Genomic DNA, 20,337 nt, shown 5'->3' on the forward strand with positions numbered 1-20,337 from the left:
TCTCTCTCTCCCTCTCTCTCTCTCTCTCAAAATATTCAAGTTTCAGTTTGTTTTATTGGCTTGACCGTAACTACTTATTGCCAAAGGTCATGTGAGTGTAATAAATATAAGAAAATAAGAGACAATGGTTTGCACATTGCTACATAATGCACTATAATAAAAGAAAAAAAAATGTTGCAAACAAATAGAATAAAATAGATGATATAGAAACTGATTTTTAAGGAGCTCATTCGTTTTCCCTCAGACTGAGACGACATTGTCAGGTAAACATCCATTTTATTTGAGAGCATGTCAAAATCTTGAGTTGTATTTTGGCAAATTAAACTTGCTACATATCTCTTGATACAGTGAAGACCACACTGCAGCAGGACGTGTTAGCTCTGTGTCTACCTCTTGTTGTTGGCAGAGCTAACACAATCGTTTGTTTTTGGGTTTGTCAGTGCTAAAAAGCAATGAAATGTACTTTGTGTCCAGTGACTGATGTACTTTTTCTTTTTATTTGGCTGTCATTTGGTTCTTTCAGAAGGAACAAGCAGGATAAATCACTGCCTAACTCTGAGCTCACTGAAAGAGTTGACTTACTAATCATTTGAAACTTTGAATTATCATTACAAAGAGAGGTGTCTTTGACTGGTGCTCGATTAATCAGATCGCTTGCCCAAAAACATTCCTGTACAAAATGATTTTTGAATGTTATTAGTGTTGCTTCTTTACTTGATTTCTGTATTGTCCTCAGTGTGACAATCTGTGTGTGGTGACTCCACATCATCCTCTCACTCTGGGTAGGCCGGGCTCTTCCATCCATCACGCCTGCATCCGATTTCAGGGATTTCTAGAACTTGCTTCGAGTCCTCATTAAAGCGGCAGCCCCATTCAGATTCCCTCGTGAATTTCAAATAAGCATTTTTTCCCTTTGAATAAAACATTTCATCCTGAGGGACGTTGCTATATTTTGTTGAAATCTCTGCAAGATCATTCTTCACTCTTCCATCCCTGCGGTGCTCGGCTTCGTTTTTCTTTTTTTTTTCTTCCAGCACATCTTCAGCTGTTTCAAAGGAGTCGTTCAGACAGTTGACATTCTGAGTCTGTTTAAAGCAGTTTGAGTAGCGAATGTTGAATACGTATGAGTTGTTGGATTAACAACACAGTCAAAAAAAAGACAATAAAAAATACGATTAGTAAAATTTACATTAAGAGTACTAAATGGTCACACAATCAAATAACTACATTACTACTACTTGGAAGACTGCCCCATTGGTTATTTCATCCAACATGTGAGTAGAGGTTTGGTGTGTGAAGTATGGCCTAATGATTTATATCATGATGATGAGGAAAGCTTTAAAAAGTCAGTGATTGAGCAGAATACATTTACCTGCAGACTGTGCAGGTCGACAGTTGTTGCCAGAGGTGCCGATCTTCCCTTTTATACACTGAACAAAGTGACCAGCAGGCTGAACTCCCCCCCCCCCCAAAATAAAGTGTGTGTAGAGTGTTATTGTGAGTCTAGCTGTGTTGCTGTGTTTCCAGGCCAAACAGGGTGCCGTGCCTCCGGAGGAGCAGGGACCCAGCATCAAGAATCTGGATTTTTGGTCCAAACTCATCACACTTATTGTCTCCATTATCGAGGAGGACAAGAACTCCTACACTCCCTGCCTAAACCAGTATGTCTCTGTATTTGATCACATTTCAATAATCACACTATTTACCCCATCTCCTCTCCATAGTTTCTCTGGTACAGGGTCTTCTCTGCTGGCTCAGTTTCATATACCTTCTACCTCTAAGTGCACATACAGTAAGCCTTTCTCCTTCTCTCCTCCATCAAGATTTCCCCAGGAGCTCAACGTGGGTAAAATCAGTGCTGAAGTGATGTGGAACCTGTTTGCTCAGGATATGAAGTATGCAATGGAGGGTGAGTGCGAGTCAATGATATACTGAGCCGACCGAGCCGACCGAGCCTTGTCAAAGCACTGAAGACTCATTAGATAAATGTAGCCGCTAACTGCAATTTTGTGGTTCAGGCACTAATGACCAAATACACACATAGACACACAAAACAGTATGAAGGAGTTTAGCTGTACCTCACAATGACATGAAGAGAGTTTAATTGATCTTTTACTGTTTTCATTGGTTTATTTATGAATGTGGTAGGAGAACGAAGTTGTGTTAATTGCTTTCATCAATTTGGATGAAACTTGTTAGGAATGTTTCAAATAGAGGATTTTAAAGTAACTGAACAATCACAAGTAAACGTACATGCTAATGTGTAGTAAACCACACCAGCTGAAGGTTTTATTATTAAGCATGTGTATCAAATTTCGTGCCATGTGGTGAAATGGATTAGGAGATACAGTTTATTGGCTCCTTATCTAATGAGATATACCCTGACGATGGACGATCTATTGAACAAGTGCAGTACCGTACTGATCACACAAAGTTAGGGTTGATTTTGTGTTAGCCCAGACACACAGCCATCAGATAGCAGATGGATATTTCCACGTTTGGTTTAGTTTTGATATATGAAAAATAGAACAAGCTCTTTTTTTAAATTTTGCAAAGCCTGAAAAGTCATACTCAGTTTGATTAATATTTGATTTTTTTAATAACATTGGTGTAATTGGTCCTCTTTTTATAATGTTCTTGAGTTGGACTATGACAACTGTACAAAACGCGGTTGCGCGATTAAACCGTCAATTATACTCAGCAAGAAAGAAAGAGAAATTAGCTTTTTACTCAACATGCATTTGTCTGCTTTATTCTTTCTCTCAGAACATGAAAAAAATCGCTTGTGCAAGAGTGCAGATTACATGAACCTGCACTTCAAGGTGAAGTGGCTGTACAACGAGTACTGCAAAGACCTGCCTTTCTTCAAGAGCAGAGTGCCAGAATATCCTGCGTGAGTAGCAACTCGCCCATCACTGTTTTGCAACATTGGACTTATACTCATCATCTTGTGTCACTACAGGGTCCTAGTTTGTAGATACAAATATGTGTTTTCTGCTCTCCATAGGTGGTTTGAGCCATTTGTCATTCAGTGGCTGGATGAAAACGAAGAAGTGTCTCGGGACTTTCAGCACGGTGCTTTGGAGAGAGACAAAAAAGACGGGGTAAAAGTTTCCGGCTCTCCTTATCTCCCCCTCACTCCTGTGGAAACGCTGCTGAGTCACTGTTGTTGTTCAGGCAGAATTACTGTAATCCATCCTTTGTACTTCCTCTGTCACACTCAGAGTTATCAGCCAAAGTTTCACTCTCCCTCCCGCTCTGCCTCTCACACTTCCCCCTGTCCCTCCTGCACTCTTCAAAGGCAACAATAGCAGCACGGACACAGAGGCACAAGACTGTGGCCTCAAAGCAGAAAGTGTGTTTGGGCCAAGAGGATGTTTCGGTCAAAGTGCTTCGTCATATAAAGTGAGGAAAGCGTGGTTGAGATGTGTATGTACTTAAGGAGGGAGATAACTCTATGACAGCAGGATATTGTGAATTAATGGCCTCATTCCAGAGTTTTGACTGCAGGAAAGTTGTCCTCACCTCATTACCCAGACTCCCCAGAGGAGCACCCACACACTCACCTCTAGCCAATTAGGGACCAGACGCTAACCAGCAGCCAATTACAAGAAGACAGACAAGAGCTCCCACCTGTCACCGGATGTCTGTCTAACTGGCTGTATGGCTGGTTGGCTGTAGGGGGTCTGAGGCTCTGTACATGTGGTGAAAGATATCAAAGGACCAGTTTAAAATAGCGTCTAATGGTACGTCTGTGTGGTCTTAGGTGCCTAGAGGTCACATCTTGCGAGCATCCCTTGAATCTCATCTCCTCACCTGCTACCTCTACTGATCCCTAATCACTTATTCCATTTTCACATCATTTTCTTCCCTGTTTTTAATCTTCTCGCACATCTTTTCTGCCCTACAGTTCCAGGTCACATCAGAACATGCTCTGTTCTCCTGTTCGGTGGTGGACGTGTTTTCACAGCTCAACCAGAGCTTTGAGATCATCAGGAAGCTAGAGTGCCCAGATCCACAGATCGTAGGACACTACATGAAGCGGTTTGCTAAGGTACATTTAGTACAATTGCAATTTGCAGTCAAATCATATCTTATAAACCCAATGTACAACAAAGGGGTCTTTAGAAGTAGTTTTTAATTCAGGCAACAGCGTCATTTTTAACTTCAGAAACCAAACTACCCCCTGATGAGGACTTGTTGCTCTTTCATGTTTCTCTCTCCAGACCATCAGCAATGTGCTTCTGTCCTACGCTGATGTCATCTCCAAGTTGTTTGCCAACTATGTCACCATGGAGAAAGTGGTGAGTGGTGGAAGACTTGATGAACACGTGCTCGGTCTACACCATAAACCGAACTATTCAGTATATTCATGGTTGTGTTATAGTGAGCTCTGATTGTTACAAACAGACGTGTGTCATCTTTCTGTCCTCAGCCCTGCATCCTGATCAACAACATCCAGCAGCTGAGAGTTCAGCTGGAGAAGATGTTTGAAGCCATGGGTGGAAAAGATGTGAGTGATTCTTTTTTTTTTTTGTCCTCTCTCGAGTTCCAACTCCCAACCGGTTTTGTTCACTAGCTTAGTTTTGCGTGCGTATGTTGGTATTTGGTCACCGAGTGTTTCCATGTCTGCACTTTAGCTGTGTGTGGAGGCCAGCGATATCCTGAAAGACCTGCAGGTTAAGCTCAACAACGTCATGGATGATCTCAGCAGGGTCTTTTCTGTCAGGTAGAAATGCAGCCATTCATCCATAAGTCATTAATGTGATGTATATTTATACTGACAGTGCCGACTTCATTAAACGCTTCTCCTACTTTTCCTCTGTAGTTTCCAGCCTCACATAGAGGAGAATGTGAAGCAGATGGGAGACATCTTGGCTCAGGTGAAAGGAACCTCAAATGTGGGAAATGCCAGCAGCGTGGCTCAGGATGCTGACAACGTCCTGCAGCCCATCATGGAGTTCTTGGACAGCAAGTGAGGCAGTCTAGAGGCATTTTAGTGGAGTCTAAAAGGGATAGTTCAGCTTTGGGGGCATTTTATTATTTTACGCACTTACCTGGGGTTAGACAAACTCATAGATGCCTATTTTTGTCTCAGAATTCACGTCGAAGGTGCGTTGAATGGTCTGGTAATCATAGTTTATGTCAATGGGTAGATGTCGGTGAGGTTAAGTTGCAGCTCAGGAGGAGTTTGACCAGCGATCCACACGCAGAAGTTTAATATTTCTATGTAATTTCCCTACTTTTGAGAGGAATTTCTACTTGATTCCACAGTCGTGTAGTGGATTGTGTCAAGCTAGTATTACTACCCAACATTCAAACTGCTCATCGAGACGAAACAAAGAAAAAGAAAGAAAGGCATCCATGAGATTGTCTGTCTTCAGCTGAGTAGAAGCAGTAGTGAAATTACCCAAAATCTGAGCTTTTGTGCTTTTCTGACAAGCCTTTTTTTTTAACATGCAGGGATTTCAAGCAACCACCTCTCCTGTCCTCTTCATCATCACAGTGTTTGCCTCCTTCTGCTGCTTATTATTCATCTCCCCTTCCTTTCTTCTGTCTCCCCCTCCCGCCAGCCTGACTTTGTTTGCTAAGATCTGTGAGAAGACTGTGCTGAAACGTGTGTTGAAGGAGCTGTGGAAGCTGGTGATGAACACCATGGAGAAGACCATCGTTCTGCCGCCACTCACAGACCAAACGGTGAGAGTGCTCAGACCTCCGACTACACATATAGAGGCACGCGACCATACAAATACACACAATAATAATGCTACACATGCTATTTTGGCACACATTGCTCACTGTGCCTACAAGGACTGACACATATTTAACATTTTTAGTGTGGATGAATATGCACATGCAAATAGACATATACACACACACGCATACACATCACTAGGATCTATTTTCCATAGAGCTTACTGATGAGTTTAGGTAAGCGTGAATGTTGGTACGAAGAGATACAAATATATTTACATGTTCTGATGATGACCACAGCAATAAGGCAGTCTGAAAATGATGTACAAAACATGTAACACACATATACCCACACATGCACAAATGCACACTTACACACACCTCCAACTGCCAAGGCAGCATCAAAAGAAAAAAAGAGGAGGAGGTGGAGAATAAGGAAAAGGAACACAAAGGCAGACATTTTGTGTGTGTGTGTGTGTTGCGATTCAAGATGGCCCTCTTACAAACAAAACATCAAACTGCTTTTGCGTCACATTTACATGGCATCCTTATCCACTTCTTAACCCCTACACACATTATATTTAACACCGCCCCCAGTGCCTTCATTCATCCAGACAATCAAGATGAAACCCTTTTAAACTGGGGAAAAAAAGGAAAAAAAGGAGTGCACCATATCATTCTAACACCAGCTCATGGCTGCTCTCCAGTATGTCAGCCAACAATTATTTGGAGAGATTCCTGATTTATGAGTAACTCACAACAGAGTGGCAGAACATTTTTGCCCAAAGGATCTGGCCCACTTCCAAAAAAGAATCATACATTTTGGAAAGCAGCCTCTTGTTTTCTTTTGTTTTGGATATATGTGTTCTTATTTGTGTTTGGTTATTAACTAAAGAGCCTCATATCTCTGTTAATACGGTGATAATTCATCTCTGGTTAGCGCGCACAGTGCTAGCCAGTATCAACGCTGCTGGTTCAGCCTCAGGAGCCGTAGGTCTGCAGTTAGCCCCTGACCAATTGAGTTTATCCAATCAGAATAGAGGAAGGAGCAAAAATAGGAGAAGTGAGCTCTGAATGCCACATGATCTCTTGAGTAGCTGGTTTTCATTTGAAGTTACTGTTAAAACACTTATTTGTGATAATCTAAGATATTTCATAGTAGTAAAGTTACTTATTCTCTGGCACCTCTCACTTCTCTACCTGTACTTAGTCCAAGCTTCAGACAGGTGTCAATTGGTCCACGTCCCTCCAGCCCTGGGGGCCCAAACTGTGTTTTCTTTTTATTGATGTGGGGCTCTTTGCAGCTTGACTGACCCTTCTCTCTGGTTGTTGTTGTTGTGATTACAATTACATCCCGCTCCCACCGCTCTCCCTCCACAGATGATTGTAAGTACAGCACTCCTGCGTGTGTGTCTGTCTGTCCGTCCACGGTGGTTGGTTCTCTGCTATATGTGGCTGCGATCTTCCCCTGTTTTTTACCCCACATCACACCCTCTCCCTTCTCACAGCCTCACCTCTCAGACCTGTCCCATCTCTCTTTAATTTCTTCTTCTCTTCTCCTCTGTTCTCTTCTTCTTCTTCTTCTTCTTCTTCTTCTCTTCTCTGTTCTCTCCTCCAACACTGTCTCTCTTTTGAGAAGACAGTAGCATGGTGCATTCCTGACTGGTTCTGATAGGTCCCACACCACGATCTCCACCGATCAGTGCCCCCCTCTTCTGCTGTCTCTTTTTCCTGAACACTCTCCTCAAACAGGAAGTGGTACTCCTCTCTTGCGCCTGGTGTTGCCTTGTTTCTTCTCATGCATTGTGTCCTTTTACTGGGACTCAGGTGGGGTGACTCCAATCTCTCGGTGGCTTGGTATCTGGTGTCCTGCCCCACCTCCCCACTTTTCCCTCCTTCTAAACCTATGCCCTCCCTCCACTGTCCCCACCTTTCCCACCTGTTTGAACTGTGTCCTGCCCCCCTTTCCCCCCACTGCCCACTGTGGGTTTGTTGCTTGCATCTGATCTATTTCAACACTGCAGTCATCTCTGAGTATACTGTACAACACTGTACTGTACTGTATGTCTCTGCAGACCTGTCATGTTGGTCTGTCCTGGTTTGATTTCATGTTCTGTTCTTACTATGATGATTGTAATGCTGGTTTTATGCCTGATGCACAGAATGGCTTTTCTTACAAGACGTTATTGGTTTGAATTGATGTTGGTCAAAAAGGGTGCATTCAATGTACCATGCAAAAAAATACTCTTCATTTCTTAAAGCTCTATTGTATGTGATGACTCTTACAGTGTGAACTACGAACCTTAGTTTTTACCATTGTTGTGACTCTTACAGGATATAACGAAGCATCTAGTTTAACATAAGACCTTTTAAAATGGTCTATTCTGATCTATGGTGTACTTGATGGTACGCAGGCAAAACAATGTAGAGCCGCACAAGAAGTGTTTTTTTGTTTTTTCCTTCTAATGAACAGAATTGATGTGTGTTCCTCGGTCCACGCGATCTGCAGCGCTTGTTTATTGTTTAAAGTCAAGCATAACCAGTGGTGGAGGAAGTATTTAATTCCTTTACTTAAGTGAAAGAAGCAATACCACACTGTGACAAATAATCCGTTACAAGGAAAGGTCCTGTTCTGAAGATGTTACTCAAGTAAAAGTACACAAGTATTATCAGTAAAATGTACTTAAAGTACTGTATCAAAAGTAAAAGTACTTATTAGGCAGAAAAATAGCACCTGTGTGTGTAAATCATCATCATCATTTTACTGCTAGCTGCTAATTGTAACAATTGGATATACTGTCGAGCAGTAGTATACAATTAGTATACAATTTATCATATGGTACCTCATTGTACTTAACTACAGTTAATGTATTTAGTTACGTTCCACCGGTGTGCAACAGTTATGAAATCTTCTGTCGGAGGTGCCACTGTTGTGTTATCACATAGAGCTTTAATGTATTGAAAAATTTGATGTACTGATTATGTCTGAGTTTTATCTTAATTTCTTTTAAAGGAATAGTTTGACATTTTAGGAAATACACTCATTTGCTTTCTTGTCAAGAGTTTGATTAAAGAAGATTGATACTCATATTCATGCGTAAAGTATGGAGCCGGGAGTTAATTATTAGCTACTTAGCTTAGCTTAAACACTGGAAGTGGGGGAAAAACAGCTAACCTGGCTCTCTCCAAAGTTCAAAAATGCACCTCTGAAGCTCACTAATTAACACGTTATATCTGGTTTGTTTAATTACATACACAAAATGTTAAATTGAATTGTTAAACTATGTTTTCTTTGTTTTGTGGTAAGGCACAAAGTCTGTTGTTGTTGCTTTTGAAGGGAAAGCTAATTAGCTAGCTGACAGGAGGTGACATCTCTGGCAGTGACAAGTATCCTCAACATATTGCGTATTCTCACGTAGCCAATGAGAGTGAAGTCAGACTGCAGGGACTGGCCACTGCTTGAAGTATTAACCACATGCTCTCTTTCCAGGGGAGGCTGAAGAGTGCTTCTCACAGTGATGTAAGAACTAAACCCCTTAAGATCAATGTGTCTTGTCTCTCTCCTCTGTGTCTTCTCTCCGTGTCTCCGTCTCTCTCCCTCAGCTCGCCAGTCAAACAAAGCAGTGGAAATATTGATTTTTCACTTTTGTTTTTACACAACATTCCTCTGTAGTGCTGTTTATATGCTGTGAACCCCCCCCCCCCCCCCCCCATGAAATGCTGTAGCAGTAGCTGCCCGCACTCCCAGCCTCACCACAGGTTGTACGCTCTAATCTACATGCGGACATTTGAACCTCAAACTCACCACAAACCATAAGTCAAGGAGTTCAATAGTCACTTAATTTCACTTGCATTTTAAAAACAGCATGACGTTTTGCTATCTACATCACTGCAATGCAACACAGAAGTAAAACTAAGGCGTGGTTCAGCTGCAAGTAGCAATGCAAGTCCAAGCGGCTGAGCTTCATGAGGCAAAGCTGCAAGCAAGTGATGGTTGGTACTTTGACAAGCAGTTTATGGTGCTCATAGGGTCTGAATATTTGGCATAAAGTAGTTATCTTCATCACAGCAGCCCCAGCAACAAAAGGCACAACTATCTACCTTATTTTCTGTCAGTTTAATATGGTATAGCAGTAGGTTGTGGCTGGTTTACTCTCGCATGAGCCTGTCAGGCACTGCTTACCTGACTGAATCTAAAGTATCTGAAACGCAGCTTAAATGAGTAGACACATCACAGTTTCAAGAGTGCACACTATTGTAATATTACTAATATAATGAATCTGTTATGCACACAAACTCATATATGTGTTTTGTTTCATTTTCTGGCATTATTGTGATGTTGTTTGTAAGATTATTAAAACTTCAAAAGGTTTTAGCCCCTCACAGTATATAATAAAAGCATGTTTCATGGTCAAGGCTGTAAGCAAAGACTGGATTTGAAGGTGCAGCCAGTAAATACCTGCGTACGCCATAGTGCGACTGCATAGCTGCTACGTTTGTGTTCATGAGTGCACGAGTATGTCTACTTTCTTGTCCTCACTATGAGCTGAGCTACTTTCCCTTCTCTTCGTACTGAAATGTCTCACTGTGTGTGTGTGTGTGTGTGTGTGTGTGTGTGTGTGTGTGTGTGTGTGTGTGTGTGTGGATTTGTGCAGCGGAGTGTAATGTTTTGGAATGAATAAAACACAGATAAGTGTGATAACAGCACTTGAAGGAAAAAGTACCTTGACATCTGTAAAGCGTCTTAGAGTGACTGTTTATGAATGTGTGTGTCAGAAACGTCGCTGTCCTCTGTGTGACACTAAGCCGTTTACTGCTTCCCGGCATTGTCATGATAATAACACTACTTCTCTCTCTCCTTCTGTCTACCTTTCTCCTATCTGTCTTTCTCTCTCTTCCAGGGCACTCAGCTCATCTTTAACGCTGCCAAGGAGCTGGGACAGCTGTCCAAGCTGAAGGTACAATATGTTTTTACACCATTATGCACTATGCCTGGCAACAGTGCTTCAGATCAAGACTCTAATTGCTTAGAAAATATGAGACAGGGCATATTAATGGCCATTTTGGTCTGTGCTTCTGTTGTTGTCGTCTTCAGGAGCACATGGTTCGTGAGGAGGCCAAAGCGCTCACGCCTAAGCAGTGCGCTGTGATAGAGCTGGCCCTGGACACCATCAAGGTAGAAACTTTACATGTGCACAGGCATTCACTGTTAACGTTTGACAATGAACAGGTATGACTGGTAGAAATTACAGTAAATGCTTTAAATTAGCATGATGTGGTCTGCAAGGACGTGGCGTATAATATCCCAACCTTTAAAAAATGAGATTATGTGCATATTTAATTAATACTTCAGGGCCTTGATTGGGCTGCTGTTAAAGTCTCCTGCTACAGAGACAAAAACCATAATCACTCGTAGTAAAGTATTTTCCATTATTGAAGTATTTGCCAACATTTTTTTCGATTAATCATTTGGTTGATAAAACATGACATGAAACAATGAAAGTTTCCTACAGCCTAAGGTGAAGTCATACAATAAAAAGAAGAAGAATATTCAATTAACTATAATGTAAGACAAGGAAAAGCACCTGCAAAACAAGGATTAATCAATTGTCAAAATTATTTTTGAATAATTTCCTGTCAGTCAACCAATGAAAGAATCGATTAATTGACCAATCATTGCAGCTCTGGATTATTGTGTAAGAGCTTTTTTTCTTATAAGAACAAAGATATTCCCTAGAATGTGCCTTTTCTTCTTCAATAATCTTTTGCCGTGGGAGGTGAGTTAACAGCTGCCCTCTGTTTCGTCTGCCTTTGTGTATGTTAGCAATATTTCCATGCTGGTGGTGTGGGTCTGAAGAAGACTTTCCTGGAGAAGAGTCCTGACCTCCAGTCTCTCCACTACGCCCTGTCCCTCTACACGCAGGCTACAGACAAACTCATCAGGACCTTTGTCCAGTCACAGAACGCACAAGGTAACCTAATGGTCTTTAATCTCTGTGACACTCTTCCCTTTTTCCGTCTTTGGGAGACTTTTGATTCTCTTTATTTCCAGCATGGAAAGTTAATTTCTAAAGTTACATAATTCTCTGATTGAGATCATTGTATCACTGTTTGCTCTCCTAGACGATGTTGATGCTGATGTTAGGGTTTTCCCAAAAGCTGAGCTCTATATCCTGAAAATATATCACATGCTTTGTAGAGCATAAAGTCGAGACTGTAGCTGCACAATATTTTCTGTCTACTCTGAAATGCTGAGTCTCCTGGTAGCCAGCCTCCGGAAACACAGAGACTATTCTTTACATGATCTGACAGCTATTTGCAATGAAAAAATAAATACCCACCCCCTCTTTTCTCTTGCTCTTTGATTCTGTTGCTCAGCCTCCACTCCTACCGTCAGCCATCATCTTTGTGGAAGCGCTGATGCTGACACACTGTCCCTGAGCACCGCTGGTAGAAATGCCATTTGAGTGGATGATAGTTTAAAATTTAATTAGCAAAATGCCCTGCGTTTTTTTTTTGGAGCATACTAAAGTACATTTTACAGCAGTAGATCTGTGTGGGTCTGCATGTGGCAGCAGAAGAATTAAACAGGAAAAAAGAGCTAATATGTTTGAAATAACAATGTATCTATCAGGATCTCTCCCATCTTTAGGAACAAGACTTATAAATGTTGGTCTGTTTTTCTACTCTGTAATTCTTAAATTCAGCCTCTGCAAACCTCACATTTCTACCTGTTTCTCCTTTCTCTGTCTACTCCCTCCCACTGTCCCGTCTGTGGGCCAGTGTTCGGCGGGAAGGGGGTGAGGTTCACCACTAGTGAGGATGTTTACCCAGAAAAGGGTATGTGGCACTCAGGCTCAGGGCCTGAGACATCCAGGACTACCAGAAAGCCTCCAGACCAAAGCCCAACTCCCTCCACCCTGCACCCCACCATGTGCATCCTGAAACTCCCCTGCCTGCTCAAACTCATCCAAACAGACAAATGCAATGCACAGATTCAACATACTTCCTCTCTTTTCTTCTCTCTATCTCTGCATACATATACTGTACATGCCCACCACAACAATAAGAACACAGACTTTATGCATTCATGCATGTAATGTACACACTGATGTCTGTATGTACGGAACTGCACTGAATACATACGCCGTGGACTGTATGTATGAGCAGACACTAAAGCATGATGTGCTGACATCAGACAAAAAGAATAGAAATGCATTAAAGTATGGAGGAATCCTGATCCAGCATGATGTCACCGAGAGAGGCCCGAGGGCTGTGCGTGTGTGTGTGTGTGTGTGTGTGTCGGTGTGTACACATGGGCGAGAGAGAGAGAGCCAATGTGACTGAGTGAGACTGTCCTTAAGGTTGTTGAAGCAGAAGCACAGTGTATCAGTGTATTGTCTGTCTCCAGCGGGGAAAAAACAGAGAGGAAATCCTTTTCCTCCACATTACCACCCTCTCCCACTGTGTTTGAAATGAAAGACGCTGATGAAGAGGACTAGGATTATTCTGAAGATGATGATGGCTGTTGGCTCAGTTTGTCTGGGAGGGCTCCCTGTCCTTGCCTGCTCCATCATCACACACAAACACGGACAGAGACGGACACATAAAAAAAAAACACACACACACACACAGAGCTCCCACGTGCAGCGCGGTCCTCCCTACAGCAGTGATGAAAAAGGGTGCTCAACTCATCCCCCCTCCACAGCCAATCAGAAACAGTCTCTCAGGTCAGGTGGTCTGATTTCTGTCACTTTAGATTAGTATCAAAAGATCTGACTCTTGCTCACAAACACTCACGCAGGATGATTCACGAGCCGTATGCATTCGGCTAATTCAGTGTTTGTGTATTGACTTAGCTTCACAGATGCTGCACAAGCTCCAGCAGACTGACAGTCCTCTCAGATGGACAACAATATGTATGTAAAGTGGTTAAGACTCCTGTGAGAGACTTATATATGTCATACCAAGTTCTGTTGTTTTCCAATGAACTGAAGCCAAGGGGGAAAAGTATGGAAGCAAAAAAAGACCATAATATTTGAATTTTATACCCAGCTGAGTACCTAATTGTGAAATTTAACCACTACTAAAAACTTAATGTGGAAATTTAAAAACCACTGAATGGAAACCATTGAAATATTGTACACAAATTCAGCTTCCAGGGCTTTCAGTCGCATATCTGAGCTTCTCTTTCTTGGATCACATGACTGATTGAACGTAACCTGACAGGACAGAAGTCTGATCAATTTCATTGAGACTCGATTGCTTATCCTTCGTAGCCTGAATCATCAAGTTTGAATTTTTAATTTGGTGTGTCTGGATTTTACCAATACAAAATGAGCTACTTGATTTTTTTGACTTTACTTGAATTTCTAGACCAGAAAATGGCGAATTTAAGCAACTTGAATATAGTTTGTTGATACTTAAATGTTCTATCTGAAGTGAAATTGCTAAACTGAAAATAACCTTCCAGAAGTTTCAAAGAATTCAGACCACATACATTCAGACGGATGGTTTTCAAAGTAAAACATTTAATCACTATCCACTCAGTGGTATTTAAATTGCAACATGAAGTCTTCAGTAGTGGTTAAATTTCACAATTAGGCATTCAGTTGTGACATTCTTATTCTTATGGTCTCTCTTTGCTTCCACAGTGGAGGTAAATATAGAAAACAATGTCTTTAGACTTCCCACCAGCTGCTGGATGTCCTTGACTGTAACAAGGACGCAAATTAACTTCCTGCCAAGCAGATTTCACTGGATAGTTTTTCTAACCATATTAGAGTCGACGATCATAGCAGGATGACTGAATGAAGCTCAGTAGGATTTCTTCTTATGAACTCGAGTCCTGCTGATCAGTGATGACTGTCATTCTTACATACTGCAGGTTGTGAGCTGCGTTATTTGTAATTGATGTAATCAAGGGTCATTTGTGAATATGCAGTGAGCTCGGGTGACGCTTTGGCACAATCGCAGTACAAGTTTAAGATTTAAAGTCTATTCTGGTGAAGATTTGCAATATGGCAGAAAAGTTGCACCTCTGATCGCTGTGTTTATTGAAGAAGAAAAGCCTGCGTTTTCTTGGCAACGTCTTCCCGCCTCCCAGCCAGCAAAGTTTCTTTCTCATCTTTCATGGACGTCCTCCACAGAGTAGACAAGGCCAGATGGATGACTGCTGTTCTCTTTGGTCCTGTTGGCAGCGAGACCAACAATCCCATAATGCTCCCTGGAGAGAGGCAGAGAGCTGCATGCCAGGAACACTCTGCCGTCTAACTCCCACAGACACCTTGTTTAGTGGGCGGCTGGTTGAAAAAACACACACACACACACACACACACACACACAGGCTGCTGGTCGTCACCACAAAAATACCGTTGACGGAGTGAGGACACTAATTAAAACATTGAAAATTAATGTCCATCTGTCACCGTATCCTTCTGGAGTTGTATGTGGATCTCAACCACTTGTTCACATGCAGCACAAAACCATGCAGAGACACAGAGGAAGGATTCGTCCACCATCTCCCTCCCAGACAAAAGAGTTGGAGCCTGAGTGGAGCCATCACTGTCTTCTTTACCCTAAAACAATCTTACAGCTACAAGTATGGAGCCAAGGACCCCAAGACCTGAACTTGGTCCCAGGTCCAGATTTGATTTATCTTGGATGAGGGACTCAACTCCATTTGGTATTTAGGGTTAAAATGCCAAGAAACCTCTGACTTTAACCATTTGCAATCCTAGTTACGTTAATTAGAATATTATAAGAAAGGTTTGAGTCCTTTCAAGTACATTTTATAGTTTATTTAGCCAAAAATCCCAAATCACCCTCAGAGGGTTTTACAACCTGTTCAACATACAACACACTCTATCCTTAGGCTTTCATTTCGTATAAGGAAAAAACAGGAAAAGGAAGAAACCTCAGGAAGAGCAACAGAGGAGAGATCCCACTTCCAGGATGTACAGACATGCAATAATGTCCTATGTATATTAGATACAAACCACAATAGTAAAATTACACTGTGGGGAAACATAATGACAATCCTCCAGACGCGTGCCTCTTCACATCGCACAGCTTTATTAAGAGAGTCGGGTCTCAGTCGAGCCATCTTTCACCGACAGATCTGAGAGGCTGAACTGCTTCTCTCCATGTGAGCTCCTTCCCCTTCCTCGTCCCTCCTCTTTCCATGCTTGGGTAAAAGTCTTTACCAAGGAATGGGTGTGTCCACCTGTCTCGATCCATCTGAGCATGTCCTGACCTGATCTATGTCGGGGGAACCACACTGTCAGTTGACCTTCTCCAGCTTCTTTCCTCTCTTCTTCTCTACCTCTTACTAATCACCCTGCATCCCAACAGACACCTTGCCTCTATGAGTGGGCACAAATTACTGTCCTCACTGGATCCAAATTATTACCTCTCAGTTGCTGAATCTGTTCAAAGGCTATTCAGTCAGTGACTATCCACCAGCTATAGAGATGGTTTGCTGTTATACACCATTACAGAGAATGACGGCGCTACCTTTATTAAAACACTTATGCCCACTCATAGCAGCTTTGGCTGTTTGTCCACTTCCAGACCACAACATATGCACAAGCAGATCACTGTGCCTTATTTTAAGTCCTCCTGTTACACAGTGATTCGTTAAGTATGAAGATATGTTTGCCTGGTCAATATTCTGTGTGATATCCACATGGTTATAGCCAAATCCATTTCAATGTTCAATTAATACAAATTGAAATGGGATTGGTCTGTAACCTTTCAAAATGGGGAGGAGAATTTGGAACAGAGGGCACAGTGGTTTGTCTGAGTGTTTGGTCTGTGATAGGAGCACAAAAGAGTCCCGTGTTTCCAAATTTCAAAGGCATTAACATGCCCCTCACTCTCTGTCTGTCCTGCCAGGCTCTGGGGTGGACGACGCCGTGGGGGAGGTGTCCATCCATGTGGAGATTTTCACTCACCCAAACACCGGAGAGCACAAGGTCACAGTGAAAGGTAAAGGAAAATATTTGTTTTACCCCTCTGGAAATTGAACCATGGATCAGTAAGCATGAGAGTTCATTCTTGAAACTAAGAAATAGTAGTTTGACAAAATAATCCTAACTGAAGGTCCACTTACTAGCTTTTTCCAGAGCTTTCAAAGATATCATATGGCCTTCATCAGCCTGCTGAGTTTGCTCAGTTGCAGTAGAGATAGGTCTAAAAGTCCTATTGATGAAATGATAACAGCTACAGAGCTTGCATGTCAACAGATCCATCTGGATGACAGCTGATCAAAATCAAACACGTTTTATTTCATAAAAATGTAATTAAACAGTTTTCTTCAAAGTGGTCTAAATTAATTACAAATAGAAAATACATATTTGCCTTTAATACATCACACCTAAGTTGCCACTGGAGCAGTTAAATGGAGATCACGTGTGTGTAGTCAAGAGGTTTCAGTAGGAAGAAGTATACAGTATAACGTTATAAATGATCACCAAGAAGACCTGCGGTGGTCTAACAGAAAAAAAGAAATAAGCAAATGCGTGAGAGCTTTACAGTTAGTAATAAATGTCTTTTTTAAGGCAGAAGCCTTTGCTTGTGGAAAGTGGTATGGATACATAATATTGCCATGAGATAGCAGAGGCATAAAAGCCAGTGCTTTTCAGCTGCCAAAGAGAAATATGACTGTAATGAAATGAAATCCCCCTTTCACTATCTTAACAGGGAACTGAATATGAGACCTGAGGGAGAGCCAGTATTTTCTTGTTCTGAATTTTCTCTTCACTCACACATTTTCTCCACATGAACCTGTCTCTCTCTCTCACCCACACCTTCCCACTGTCTTTCCTTCCTCTCTCTCCATCTCACTCTGTCTCAGTGGTGGCTGCCAATGACCTGAGGTGGCAGACGCAGGGAATATTCCGGCCATTTGTGGAGGTCTACATCATCGGCCCTCACCTCAGCGACAAGAAGAGGAAGTACGCCACCAAGTCGAAGAACAACAGCTGGGCTCCCAAATACAATGAAACTTTCACTTTGTGAGTAATAATGCTGATGATGATTGGTTGTTGTATCCTAAGGTTGTAGAAAATTACAACGTGCAAGCAGGTAGTTGTTAACTCATCTCTCCTCTCCGCTGCAGCACCCTGAGTAACGAGGTGGGCCCTGAATGCTACGAGCTGCAGGTGTGTGTGAAGGACTACTGCTTCGCCCGGGAGGACCGCACCGTGGGCATGGCCGTCCTGCAGCTGAAGGACATGGCCTCCAAAGGCAGCGTCGCCTGCTGGCTGCCGCTGGGTAAACGCATCCACATGGATGAGACGGGCCTCACCGTCCTGCGTATCCTCTCCCAGCGCAACAACGACGACGTGGCCAAGGAGTTCGTCAAGCTCAAGTCTGACCAGCGCTCTGCAGAGGAGGGCCGCAGCTAAGAGAAACGACAGAATTGAAAACCACCCGTCTGAAGCTCAATCAGGCGTCGCCACCTACTGCCCCGGAGCTCTCCTGAGCCACTGCTAGCCACTGCCCTGATGATCCAGTGTTGTAAAAGCACAGATAGGACAACAGTCACCACACATCCAGTGCTGTAAATACATTCATTTCGGTGGAAAGGACACAGCGCTAAACAAGTGATCACTAATGTTCTTCAGAAAGCACCAGTGTCTTTGTTGTTGCAGATATTATCAGCCATCCTTTTGATGAACAATACATAGAGTTTAATCATAGAGCGTATATATCTACTCTCCTCTGTCCATAGAGGTGAGTCATGCCATTCTACACACACAGACACACCTCGTTTGACCGGTTAGGGTGAGAAATATCTTGTAGCCTTTAACATTTTTGGCATTCTTTCTCACTTTTCTCTGCCTTTTTGCTTTACCCCTTCCCATTTCCTGTTCCTCTCGTCCCTTCCCTGGCATGCACCCGCTCAGAGAAGGGACCGCAAGTGCCAACAGATAATCGCTGAAAGATGCCAAGACCAGCCCTGAGCACAACAGGACCAACTGTCCAAAATGACCCATTAACAACAACAAAACGGCTGCAAGGCCAACATTCCAGATATCGGGTCAGGATATGGCATACTGGGAACGAAGCACTATTTATTTATGATCCTTTTACTATTCATTTACTGCTTTCTTCCAAATTATATTTATATTTAAATACTTCTATATATCATAATATATAATATATGAAGGACACAATTATGTAAAGTTATATACAGGATTATTCGATGGACGCGTGGTACTTGAAAGATTGTCCTTGTCTGTCTTTATGTCCGTCTACCCTGTAACAGAGCACACTGCCTGACACCCTCAATGCCTTCTGTCTCGTTGACCCTCGAACAGTGTGTCTGTCTCCTATACAGCGACTGTATAGAGAGATTAATCTGATGAAAACACGCCTTCAAGCACTGTGATTCATCAGACTACGTGTGTGAGAACGATCGTGTCCGAGTGTGAATGTATAATCTGCGTTTGAGCCCCTGCGGAGCTCATAATGCGCGAGTGTGTTTGTAAGGTGTTCTAATGTTGACCTCATGTAGCCGCCCGTGTTGCCTGTTACCTGCAAATGTAATCACAGGAAGCCATCACAAGCAAAGAACATCACACAGAGGGGGGGTGTTCATATTCAGATTAGATTCTGGGAGGATTTTCCTAAGTGTCTTTTACTTTGGGAAGGATCCGTCTTATATCTTATGATGGTTATTTCCATCTTTTTTTTTTTTTGTGTTACTGTAAACATTCCGCGGCTAAACAGCGCAATACTGGGTGTGTGAGAGGTGCATGATGGTAGAAAAACTTCACTGTCACCTCCTTTTCTTAAAAAAATAAGAAAAACAACTTGCCAAACCAAAACCTACATCTAAGAAGATGATAAAAATGTGTCCCCGAGATCCTATTTTGCAAAAGCAAAACGACGTGGGTTACAAAACCACACACCCTGCACCCCAGGGAGAGCACAAATCACTAATGATCTACCACCCATGATCCCTAATGATCCAGCTGCAGGTGCGGTAACCCTGATCTTTGATACCGAGAAGTCAGACCTCTGCTAAAGGGCTGCAGATCCAGACCACACCAGGTCTGGCGCTGACATTTAAAAGAGGGCCTACAGTTTAGTAGAGACGTAGTGTGAAGATTTAGAAGCACAGGGTCTTTAATGCACCCATAATAACACATTTATACTCTGATCTCATTTATTTCTTTAATCTAGAGTCAATTTCATGTGAAACGAAATGTTCTGAGTTGACTATTGACTGTCCAGCATGTCTCTTAATTCAGCTTCTATTTTCATGAATGCCCTTTTTTTTTAAAAAAAAGATTGATCAGTTTATTTATCTATAAGACGTGTGTATGTTTGTTGTGAACAAAAAAAAGCATCCAGGGCGAGGAAATGTCCAAGTTTAACAATGACAGGGTGTTTTGTTTGTTTTTTTTCTATTTCTGCCTCTTTTTAAGTTGCCACTGATGAGGGCCTCTACCCCAAAGCACTTGATCATAAATTAATAATTTAACAGACCCCCCTCGTTTGAACAAGGTGTAAGAACTGAACTCTATGCATCTAATCTATAAAAGTCTATGTAGATGAGTCATTTTTGAAGCAGTCTTATAATGTTTACATCGTGGATTATTATTCTTATTATATCAGCACAAGTGTTTGTCT

At 42.2% G+C, this 20,337-nt stretch overlaps 1 protein-coding gene across 1 annotated transcript in view; it reads left to right on the top strand.

The window, feature by feature from the left end:
* Positions 1 to 18,104, top strand: part of unc13a (unc-13 homolog A (C. elegans)) — a 42,952-nt gene extending 24,848 nt beyond the window's left edge. The window contains exons 27-44 of the mRNA XM_070909632.1: positions 1,528 to 1,661; positions 1,824 to 1,909; positions 2,767 to 2,893; positions 3,008 to 3,104; positions 3,911 to 4,054; positions 4,227 to 4,304; positions 4,436 to 4,513; positions 4,641 to 4,729; positions 4,829 to 4,975; positions 5,574 to 5,703; positions 9,185 to 9,214; positions 10,596 to 10,652; positions 10,790 to 10,870; positions 11,519 to 11,666; positions 12,478 to 12,534; positions 16,591 to 16,683; positions 17,552 to 17,711; positions 17,816 to 18,104. Coding sequence (XP_070765733.1) covers positions 1,528 to 1,661; positions 1,824 to 1,909; positions 2,767 to 2,893; positions 3,008 to 3,104; positions 3,911 to 4,054; positions 4,227 to 4,304; positions 4,436 to 4,513; positions 4,641 to 4,729; positions 4,829 to 4,975; positions 5,574 to 5,703; positions 9,185 to 9,214; positions 10,596 to 10,652; positions 10,790 to 10,870; positions 11,519 to 11,666; positions 12,478 to 12,534; positions 16,591 to 16,683; positions 17,552 to 17,711; positions 17,816 to 18,104 — 2,025 coding nt within the window. The remainder of the gene's footprint in view (positions 1 to 1,527; positions 1,662 to 1,823; positions 1,910 to 2,766; positions 2,894 to 3,007; positions 3,105 to 3,910; positions 4,055 to 4,226; positions 4,305 to 4,435; positions 4,514 to 4,640; positions 4,730 to 4,828; positions 4,976 to 5,573; positions 5,704 to 9,184; positions 9,215 to 10,595; positions 10,653 to 10,789; positions 10,871 to 11,518; positions 11,667 to 12,477; positions 12,535 to 16,590; positions 16,684 to 17,551; positions 17,712 to 17,815) is intronic.
* Positions 18,105 to 20,337: the final 2,233 nt, after the last annotated feature.

This window comes from Enoplosus armatus, chromosome 7, assembly GCF_043641665.1.
Source record: "Enoplosus armatus isolate fEnoArm2 chromosome 7, fEnoArm2.hap1, whole genome shotgun sequence".
Taxonomy (NCBI): Eukaryota; Metazoa; Chordata; class Actinopteri; order Centrarchiformes; family Enoplosidae; genus Enoplosus; species Enoplosus armatus.